General features: G+C 49.5%; 1 protein-coding gene and 1 long non-coding RNA gene across 2 annotated transcripts; one reads left to right on the top strand and one right to left on the bottom strand.

Annotated features, from left to right (window-relative positions):
• Positions 1 to 6202: 6202 nt before the first annotated feature.
• Fitm2 (fat storage-inducing transmembrane protein 2) lies at positions 6203 to 10129 on the bottom strand. The gene is made up of 2 exons (NM_173397.4): positions 9903 to 10129; positions 6203 to 7618 (listed from the first exon to the last, which is right to left on the bottom strand). Exons 1-2 carry the CDS (start codon positions 10073 to 10075, stop codon positions 7003 to 7005), a joined length of 789 nt encoding a protein of 262 aa, NP_775573.1. The 5' UTR covers positions 10076 to 10129; the 3' UTR covers positions 6203 to 7002.
• Positions 10045 to 10503, top strand: 2310001K24Rik (RIKEN cDNA 2310001K24 gene). Its single transcript, NR_028122.1, has one exon. It is a non-coding gene; the product is annotated as an RIKEN cDNA 2310001K24 gene (long non-coding RNA).
• Positions 10504 to 10909: the final 406 nt, after the last annotated feature.

Here is a 10909-nt window from a genome sequence, read left to right on the forward strand (position 1 = left end):
GGAGGGAGATATTGGTTCCTGAAGCCTGTTGGGGCAGGACCCTGAACACCTTTGTTCTTAGACACTAAGGTCGAATCCAGGCAGTTCCCTGGTGCCCCACCCTTTCACCTCTTTAGTCATTCAGACTTTCAGGAGTATGTACACTGGGTGGCTGAACCTGGCAATGAGGGGCAGCATTCAGAGAGAAGGATCCTGGTCCTGTGTCCAAAGAAAGCTGCTGGGAGTCAGCACCAGGCAGTTCTCAGTTCCCTGTAGCTGTCAGCAGCTTCAACACGGCCCTACTTCACGCTCGCTATGTGGGTACCACAGATCTAATGTCCTTCCCTGCTAGCTGTCCCAGAAGTCATCTTTCTGCGATCCTTAGCTAATCTAGACTCCAGACTAAAGCTCGACCTTGGGGACATGACCCTCCACATCCAGACAGCACAGCAAACCTTCCAGAAAGTCCATCGGAATTGAAACCATCCCTGTGGAGAAGTGACAGCGATGACAAGCTTAGGGCTCCGCATGCATTGGGAAGCCGCTTATATAGTGTCCCCCAAGCGCTGCGCCCTGCTTGGGACTTCTCCAGTGTTAATTCATCCCCATAGCGCTATGGAAACTAGGGCACAGAGAGGTTAAGGAACTTGCCCACCATCATATAGCCAGCATGCCTGTGGAGCTGGGGTATGAACCCAGGCGCTCTGGCTAAACGCCTCACTCCTTTTGTGTAACTGCTTTAGGCAGATTGTATCTGCCTGAGAGGTGACAGCATCAGGGCAGTGTGATGGTTAACCCTGATTGTTAACCTGTCAGACCAGGAGATGCCTGGGAGATTAGGGAAGCAGAGTGTCAGTGGGCGTGTCCCGGAGATAGCAGACCGCTAACGCTTTGACCTACAGATGTTTGGACTCCAAGTCTAAATAGACTACAGGGAGACGGTGGAACAAGTGAGGCAGGAAGGACCCTCCAAGTGGGTCCCAGAGCATGAGCCTTTGTTTTGAAACAGGGTTTCATGTAGCTCAGGCTAGCCACACATTTGCTAAGTATCTGAGAATGACCTTGAACTCCTGACCTTCCTGACACCAGCTGTGGGTGTTCCTGGGCCTTTTGTGTTTCTCTCCTCAGCTCCCCAGGCTGCCAGAAGTGAGTAGTCTCTCTTCTACACGCTCTTGCGGCTGTGGTGTTCTGCTAATGAAGCCAGCCACGCCATGAACGGAAATCTCAAAACTGTACAAAATAAACCTTTTGCTCCAGGCTGAGGTGGCGCACAGGAGAGCCTATCTTAAAGCAACAACAACAACAAAAACCCAAAAACTATGGCTGGAGAGATGGCTCAGTGGTTAAGGGCACTGACTGCTCTTCTAGAGGTCCTGAGTTCAATTCCCAGCAACTTCATGGTGGCTCACACCCACCTGTAATGGGATCCGATGCCCTCTTTTGGTGTGTCTGAAGACAGTGTACTCATATACATAAAATAAACAAATACATCTTTAGAACAAAACTAAACATCTCCCCCCTTACCCATATAAATTGTTCTTCTTAGTTTCTTGTCCTGACTGAGAAACACTCTGCTCTGGACAGTCCGTGGACTTTTAGGGGTCACTCATTCCACTGTCTGCCCAGCTGGCAGCACTCACAGAAGGGATGTCCACACTCCTGACTTACTGCTGTGTCCACTGCTCCTGGCAGATTTCAGCTCTCCGGGGCTCCTCTCCTCCCAGCCTGCGCCTGCTGAGTGAAACCTGGCACTGTTAGCACAGTTTAAACTCCAGACTCTGACCTGGCCCAGGACACATAGCCCAGATCTTCTGCCTTCCACACCATTGACACTACAAACCCACATACATTATTCATTCTTTATAGTGACTGTGTTCAGTTATTAGTGAGGAACGACAATCACTCATGTGACTAATCAACATCTGGGTTCCTGGTATTTTTTGCAGGCAGCTGTCTTCCTGCATTTCACAGCATAATCCCTACTTGAGGTGGTTAGATCTGCGTGTATTCAGTGTGACTACCACCAGGTCATCATCCGTACAGGTGGTGGCAATCTGTCACCCTTTCCCTGAGGCAGGACAGGGTCTGTGCTCTGTGCTGTGATCAACTGTAAAACTCCCCAGACATTCCCCAACGGTTAGAACACTGCCCGGTGCTGCCTAAGCTGGGAAGTAGGTTTGCTTCCCTGTGCTAAGAAAGCTCACATGGGCCCAAGCGATCAGGTCAGAACTCATCCAGATGTCCACACAGAGAAAAAGGCGGTGACTGATCTGCTGCTGCAGCCTGCAGTTTGCTCCCTGTCACTCACCGGGAAGCCAGCTGCCACTTGACCCAAGTTTTTTTCATGTCCTTTCCTAAAATAAGTCAGAAGGAGCTGGGCGGGTGTGGGGGTGGGGGATTTTTCACCAAGCAAAACAGAGAAACAAAGAGTAGATCCCAGGGTTTCAGGAGTTACCTGGGTAACCTCTACCCATCCAGTCTACCTATGGCTTGCTTATCAGATGAGGAGACTGAGGCCCAGAGGCGCTGTTGCTGGTTCAAGATCACAGAAGAACAGAGAAAAGCAGGGGTGGACGGTGCCCAGGCTAGGCTTTCTAACAGCAGCCCAGAGCCATCTGCATCAAAACAAGGCATGCCTACAAGCCCCACCAATCGCTTCCCAAGTCTTTCCTCAGTCTCCGGGGCTTTAGAAAATGAGGGAAGCCAGGTTCTCCCCTCTAAACAGAAGCCATGGTCTACCTACATGGTTTTGGGTGTGCTATCCCTGCCTTGGCTATACTTTCCTGGAGGAATGTCCCAATTCTTCTCCCTCCTTTCAGACCAAAAGGAACATTACCTTCTACGAATGTGTTTCTGGATCCCTAGGGTAGCAGGTTCTCTGTTCAATGTTCTCAGGTCCTAACCTTACCCCAAAACTCAGGGCACTTGATGGTGGCACAGGCTCTTTTCCCTGAAATGCGGCCTGCTTCACATTCATATTTATAGCTTTAGCTAGGAAGGGCACTGCTCTGAGTCCAAACACCTAAGTGGAAGACGTCCAGCCTGCACCTAGCTTGCAGCAGAGTTGAGAGGTGGCTGCTGCTGCAGGGCCCAACAGCGTGAGAAGATTCTAATCTCGGATTCAATGGGTTTTCGACACACACTGCCTAGAGGTGCCAAGCAGGTCAGACTGACAGTGAGTGGGGTCTAAGGGCATAAAATGCTATTTTGTGCTCAGAGAGTTCCTGGGCTGCAAAGTGACCTTATCCTGGTAGGCTGTCACAGCTCTTCAGCAGTCTGTGAGACCTACCTCTCTCTCTGCCAAGGAGACAACTCCCAGGCCTGGCTGACCCAGACCTCAGGATCCAATGACAGAATAAAGCAGGCTGAGCGATATCTGTACTTAGGACGAAGCACTTAGGTGAACCATCTTGAGAAACTTCAGCTCTAAAGTCCCTTCTATGAAAGGATGAGACATCGGGCTGAGTCTGGGCAGGTCGGATGGCTCAGTGGGTAAAAGCACGAACTGGCAAGCCTCAGGGACAAGACTTGATCCCCAGGATCCAATGACAGGGGAGAGCCAACTCCACGAAGCTGTCCTTGTGGCATATGTGTACAAACACATGCACATTACACACAATAATAATAAAGATTTAAAACTAAGGTGAACAAGATAGCTCCCCGGCAAAGGCGCTTGCTGCCAAGCCTGGCTACCTGAGTTTGACCTGAAAGTCCTATATGGTAGGAGAGAATTGACTCATGAAAATTGTTCTCTGATCTTCACATGTATGCCATGGTGTGCTCGCAAAACACACACACACACACACACAGAGACACACACACACACACAATTTAATTTAAAAGTTGAAGTTAAAAAGTTAAATCAACACACAGAAAGGAACACAGCAAACTCCGGAATGTAGACTCCATTATCTCCAGTGCCCTTTAATTCGCTTGTTTACACATGGACTGTGTGTAGGTAACAGTGGCACGAACTATTCTCTGACTGCAATCTGGTACCCAGACAGTGACGGATGCACGTGGAAGCTCAGATGCTCCCAAAGCCTGGGGTTTACCACCAAGGGACAACAGACGCTTGGAAGGATGACATGAGACTACTTCCATAGGCGACCCAGGCTCTGAGTTGTTTCTTTACTTTCTCTAAAGGAGCCAGAATGCTCTAAATACTGTCAGGAGAAAGTTGGAGAGATGATGACCTGTGGAGCACACATGCTCAGCATCTTATGTATGATTTCCTTTCAGTGCTCAAAGAATCGCCTCCATTTTACTGACAAGGCCAACAAGGGCTTGCACGCTGGTCAGGTGGTTTGGGAGGGATGCCAACGTTCACACCTGCACCTCATGGCAGCCCAAGCCCAAACACTCACCCATGCCACGCCTCCTCACACGGCAGGAGAGGCATGCTCCTGAGAAGGTGAGGGCTCTGAGGAACTTGGGGTGTGGCTCAGAACCCTGGGCACCACCCCACCCAGAGCAGAGAGGGAGGAGTGTCAAGTATAAGCATGTGTGATTTCATCCATCTGATATGCAGAGAACAATGAGCAACTGTGAATTCCCACGTGTTGTCGACTCAATGTTAAAACTGGTCAGATCACGTGAGGAAAATGCCCGGAGCCCCAGTGTGACAAATGAGCCTCTGGCCACATCCTGTGTCTGCCCCCTTCTGTTGTGAACATGCAGCTTGAGAGTCTTTACCTGGGGACCAGCCCTACCATCATCCCCAGACCCATTCCTACCGTGGGGAGATGGATAGACACTCCCAGGAAGTCAAATATCCTTTCAGTCCACTGTCAACAGAGCAAAACATCATGGGGACCCCTTTCTGCCTGCCTTTCTTCACCTTTGGTGACAACATCTTACATCTTAAATAGTAATTGGTCAAGTTGACCTGTAGTTCAACAGGATATAAAATACATATTTTAAATAGATTATTATATTTTAAAAATTACTTAGTAGCCAGATGTGGTGGCTTTAATCTTAGTATATATACCTTTAATCCCAGCACTTAGGAAACCGAGGCAGGCAGGTAGATCTCTGTGAGTCTGAGACCAGCCTGGTCTACATAGTGAGTTCCAGGCCAGCCAGGACTGAATAGTAAGACCCTGCCTCAAAAGATTAAATTAAACTAGAAATTAAAAAAAATACTAAAATTAAAAGAAAAAGAAAGAGCTGTCTCTTAATTTACTAAGTGCCTAATAACCCGAACTTGAGTCAGGCCAGTCAGGGTCAGGGCCAAAGCTTATCAGGTAATGTCATTAGCCAGCTCTGCTAGGGAGGAGGCATCAAAGCAGCTTCAAGGACCATCATCCAAAAGGCCAGGGGCTCAGCTGTGCCAGGCTTAAGGAGATCACCCGGGGGAGGACAGGGCCCTTCTCATCAGACTGGAAGCCTGCCGCATGGGACGTGGGTGACAAGACTTCTTACCCTAACAGTCACGGTGAACACCATGGCTGGAAGCCGGGAAGTGCTTCAAGAAAAGACTCTCATGGCTATTGAACACCCCCTCCTAGGGTTGTTCTGTCTGTGAGCTGAAGAAAAGAGGCAGGGCCAAAGTCATGGCGCTATGTAATATGGCTGATTTGGCATGGTGGTTGTATGTAATACAGGCGGCTTTGCGTGCTGGCTGGCTTCCTGCATCAGAGGGAAACATTTGCTCTCACTTCTATATTATCATAATCTCCAAAGGTAAAAATCCCTTAGGCTGTGGCACTTGTCCTGTGGTCCTATGAGGTCCCCAAACCCTATTGTGTCTCTATCACCAGCCAGTGGGCAGGAAAGCCTCAGAACAAGTGAGCACTGAGTTGCTCTCTCAGCTTAACATTCATCAACTAATACAAGTCTGCTTCTCAGTTTTATTCCTTCCTTCCTTCTTTCTTCTTCCAGTCAGGAGCTCACAATGTGGCCCTGGCAAGGTAACCTCAACCTCACAGAGATCTGCCTGCCTCTGCCTTCCCGGTGCTGGGATTAGAGGCGTGCAGCACCGTGCCTCCCGGCCTCCAGTTATATTTCTAAGAGAGGGAACATTCCTATGAGGTGCAATTTCATATGACAAGCCAAGAATTTGGTTTATACAAAAAGTTAGTGTTCTAAAACAAAACAAAACAAAACAAAACAAAAAAAACCCTCAAAACAATTTTCACATGCCAAGGTGTGGGTGACACTGGAGCTTTGCCAACAGAGAACAAATAGAGTAGTAATGATTAAAACCATAGGGCAGTCACTCAGGAGAGAAGAGAGAAAATGGGGTTCTCTGTTACTGCTCCAAACCCCAAGACATAACGATACATAGTGTGGACAGAAAAAGAAACCATCCAAGTGCCAGGCCAGGCCGTGGTGGACACAGCTTTAATCCCAGCACTCGGGAGGCAGAGGCAGGCAGATCTCTGAGTCTGAGGCCAGCCTGGTCTACAGAGTGAGTTCCAGAACACGCAGGGCTACACAGAGAAACAACAACAACAACCATCCAGGCACTTCGGGGTCATGGGCCCCTGTTGGGAATCATGGCCAGGTGAAATGTCAACATTCCACAGAGGACGCGGATGCTACAGCCAGAGAGTGTCCTTGAGGCATTGGGGTATTTAACAAAGAGCCTGCCAGAGACAAAGGCTTATCTCAGAGTTGGCCATGGGGAAGCTGTTAGAAGAACAGCATTACTGTGGCCTCTAAACTCTAAAGAGAAGCAGAGCCGGGGAGGCCACAGCAGAGAATCCTGAAGCCCTGATTCTCTCTTGACCCACACGATGAGGCAGGCTGCTCTCCCTCTGCTGAGCCTCAGCTCTCCCTCTGGGGACAGATTAAGGTCACATCTTGCCATAGATGAGAAGAATCTGACAGGAGTAGCACTGCTGGCAACATGGTGGCACCGCCAGCAGAGTCTGCCAACTAAGCTTGTTCCCCAAGCGCCCCCCACACCAAAGGTACCTAGTAAGGGCCCTCTCTGAAATGGGACAGATAATTCTGTACTGGACAAAGTACGTGGGAATCCTATTAGCCATTGTCCTCCTGTCCCTATGTCCTTCTCTTTCATTTCTTGTAAGTATCTCGCTTCAAAGTCAAACTACAACTCTGGGGAGGAAGTCCTGGAGAGAAAGACTTCAGATACCAATACCCATATGTTCCGTACCAGCCCAACAAACCAAACATGGTGCCGAACACTTTCTGGGTCAAGTCGTGGAAATAAACGGCTGTGCACAGAAACATCCACACCCAGATGAAGGTCAGGAAACCCAGGGCGACAACCAGGGTGGTGATGGCGGCATGGAGGTGGTGGCCGCGGTCCGTCTTCACCTCATGCAGCACGGCCATCTCTTCCACAATCATGAGCGCACAGAAGGTCAAGAGGAAGGAGTGGCCCGAGATGTCAAAGCCATGCCAGAAGCCCCCTTCCCGGTGGCACTGCTGCTTGCTGCGATGCTCCTGTCTGATGCCCTCCAGGGCCGGGGACTGGTAGCAGCTGCCTGTATAGTGCTCAATGTTGGAGAAGAGGGCTGTGCAGATATACCAGATGGCTGTGCCCACGAGGAGGGTGCTCAACCGCCGCAGGACCAGGCTGGTCTTGCCCGTCAGGTGGTAGTTGGTAAGGGCAATGAAAGGCAGGAGGAGACAGACTGTCCAGGCCCAGGCCAATTTAACAAAATACCTGATAGAGGAGGAAAGCACAGGTGAAGACCAGACTTGGCAGAAAGGAAACAGTGTCATCATGTTCCCAAGGGAAGTTATTTAAAACGCACCGAAGCTGTCCATCCAAACAGCTATACCCTCTTTTATTCCTTAATACATGCTTACACAGCCTTTATTCCCTAAGTACTGAAACCAGTTAGTCCGTATCTCTGTGACACTGAGCCATATAGATAATATCACGCCAAAGTGGAGGTCATAGTGGTAAGATTGAAGTTCAAATCCAGGATCTGAAATTTTCCAGTTAGGTTACTTTCTCAGGAAAGCAGTCGCTGAGCGTCTATCAAATGTCAGGTGTGTTCGCACACATTCACAATTAGCTGAGGAGGAAGGGGTCGGTCTTTTTTTTTTTTTCTAAGTATAGCCCAGGCTGTCTCACACTGCCTATGCAACTGAGGATAGTCTTGAACTCTGACCCTCCTGCCTCCACCTCTCAAGTAGTGCCATTATAGGCACCACATCCAGTTCTATGTGGTGTTGGGGTTCAAACCTGTGTGCATGCTACGAAAGCACTCTATCAATTGAGTTTGTATGGCCGGCCTTCATTTGATCCATTTCACAGATAGCTCTGGGGGCTCAGAAAACTGAACTTTGCCAAGGCCACATACACAACGGCAAACAGATTGAGCCACACTTTACACAGCCCCAAAGTTCATGTCTGTTCGACCACACTAGTGTTCTATTCTACAAAGCTGGTAAGTCTTATAAGGAAGAGCTTTACCGGCTGGAGAGATAGCTCAGCAGTTAAGAGCACTGACTGCTCTTCCAGAGGTCCTGAGTTCAATTCCCACAACCACATGGTGGCTCATAACCATCTGTCATGGAATCTGATGCCCTCTTCTGGTGTGTCTGAAGACAGCTATAACGTACTCATATACATTAAATAAATCTTTAAAAGAAAGAAAAGAAGAAAGAAAGAAAAAAAGAAAGAAAGAAAGCGAGCAAGCTTTAGTTCAAGCTACAAGACCATGGTTTGAATCCTGATTCTGACTCTTATTTATCTTCAGGCCTCAGTTCCCTCAGCTAGAAAAGCCAAAGGCACCAAACCGTTTTTAAAATCTCTTCCAGATCCAGTGAGTCACTGCCAGTTCCCTCCCATTAATCAGCATCATGTCTTGGAACAAAACATTAGAATCCATGGCTACCCCTAAACAATTGGCGTGCCAGGCTGCTGGGCTCCTGGTTCATTAGGCCAGATACAGCAACATCTGCCATGTCTGCCTCCTCTGAGCTCATGAAAGGTGGCTGACCTGGAGATCTGGGCAGAAAACACCCACCAAAGAGATCTGGAACAACTACCACCCTTACACTCTATTCTTAGACCAGCCACTACGAGTGGGGAAGGATGAAGGTGGGCCAAGGACAGGGCTCTTCTTCCCTAGGTTCCAGTAGTTTCTCAGACGCCACCAAAGGGCCCATTACTAAAACCTTCACAGGCTTGACAAGGAAAGCCTCGTTAAAACCAAGGTCTGTCAGAAACCTGACTCAGTTGCCCAAAAGAGAAAACCGGGTTTGAAGTAGATTAACAAGAGAGGCAGATTGTCCACAAGCTGGAGACACTCACTAGTCTGAAGCATTAAGCTCACATGGATGGAGCAATTTCATCTTCCAAACTCCCTGTCTAGCTCCAACGGAGTGTTGTGCAATAAACTTACGATGTAAGTGTTTCTAAAGGACTAGGAAAGAAATAAGTGGAGTTTGAGAGATGTCCCAACGAGATCGGCTGGGGTTGTTTTCCTGGGTGACTGCCATGCACTTTAGAGTACTGAGAAAGTCCAAGGAGATCCAGGAGAAAGGTCACCAGAGTGAAAGGTTTCACGCTTGCTTCTACTAACATGGGGCAGGGATGGCAAAAGCTCTTGGGGTGGTGGGTGGGTCTAGAGGTGGTTCTTTAAGTCAACGGTGGGATTTTTGCCACAGTGGTTAAGAGAGGGGTGTCTGACTAGCCGGCAAGAGGAAGGTGACATCTCCCTGAACAGGACAGGGGCAAGCGCCTAACTCTGGGGGCGGGGGAATAGCCGCTCCAATGTACCCACTGTCACTTATAACCCACCCGTCACCGACTCGATCCTCCTATCGGAATGCTCACATACTAGGCGCGAATGTCACTTGCTTTCCCAGGGTCCCAGTGTCGCGACACGCGCGCGGACGCGCCTGTCAAGACAGGGCTCCCTCCCGATGACTCGCCTGCCCCAGCATCCAACTGGCTTCTTGGGGCGCGGGGGCCCGGAGCCCGATGCACTCACACGTTGAGGACGTTGCGCTTGTTGCTGAGGTAGCTCTCGGGCAGCGGGGACAGCTCCTTGACGACCGAGCCCGCCAGCATGGCGGCCACCAGCGCCCAGGGCAGGTGGCGCCGCACCGTCGCCCTCACCAGCGTCCCGCGGAGAAACCACGCGCAGCGCTCCAGGTGCTCCATGCCGGTCCTTCTCGGCTACCGTCCGCCTTCCAGAGCCTTCTCGGCCACCGTCTTACCCTTCGCCCGAGCTGGCACCACCACATCCCCTCTGGGCGCATGCGCGCTTCCTGCAAGCTCCGCCCCCTAGAGGGCGTGTCTCCCTCTAGTGGCCTTGATGGGTCTCTGCAGAGTGCAGGTCTGCATTTACCTGCGCCGCTTCCACTCATCGCCCCCAAGCTACTGGCTGAGATCACTGCAGGCTGCTCTTTGCCTGGGCAACCTGCTCCCCTCATGTTTGTGGGATGGGATTCTCGCTTTCTTTATCTGCAAAACAAACAAGAGACCCACCTTTCTTAAGAGCTAGTTTGGGAGTTCCGTATATTGGGTCAGTTATAGGGTTTTTCAGATGAAATTTCTTTGCAAAGTCATTAATAAATTTAAATCTTATTTACTTGTTTTGTTTTCAGACTGGGTTTCTCCAAGTAGACCTGGCTGACTTGGAACTCATTCTGTATAACCAGGGTGGCCTCGAACTCAGAGATCCCCTAAACTTGACCTCCAGAGTACTGAGATTAAAGTCATGTGCCACTTCGGGTTTTGAGACAAGTAAGGGCACTTGTTGCCAAACCAAATAACCTGGATTCAGTCCTTGGGATCCACATTGTGGAAGGCAACTCCCATAAGTTGCTCTCTCCACATTGTGGAAGGCAACTCCCATAAGTTGCTCTCTCTCTCTCTCTTTCTCTCTCTCTCACACACACACACACACTAAATAAATAAATAAATACAGATAAATAGATAAGTAAATAAATGTAAGAATGAATCAGCTGAAAAAAAAAAGGATGAATCAACTGT

Source organism: Mus musculus, chromosome 2 (assembly GCF_000001635.26).
Source record: "Mus musculus strain C57BL/6J chromosome 2, GRCm38.p6 C57BL/6J".
Taxonomy (NCBI): Eukaryota; Metazoa; Chordata; class Mammalia; order Rodentia; family Muridae; genus Mus; species Mus musculus.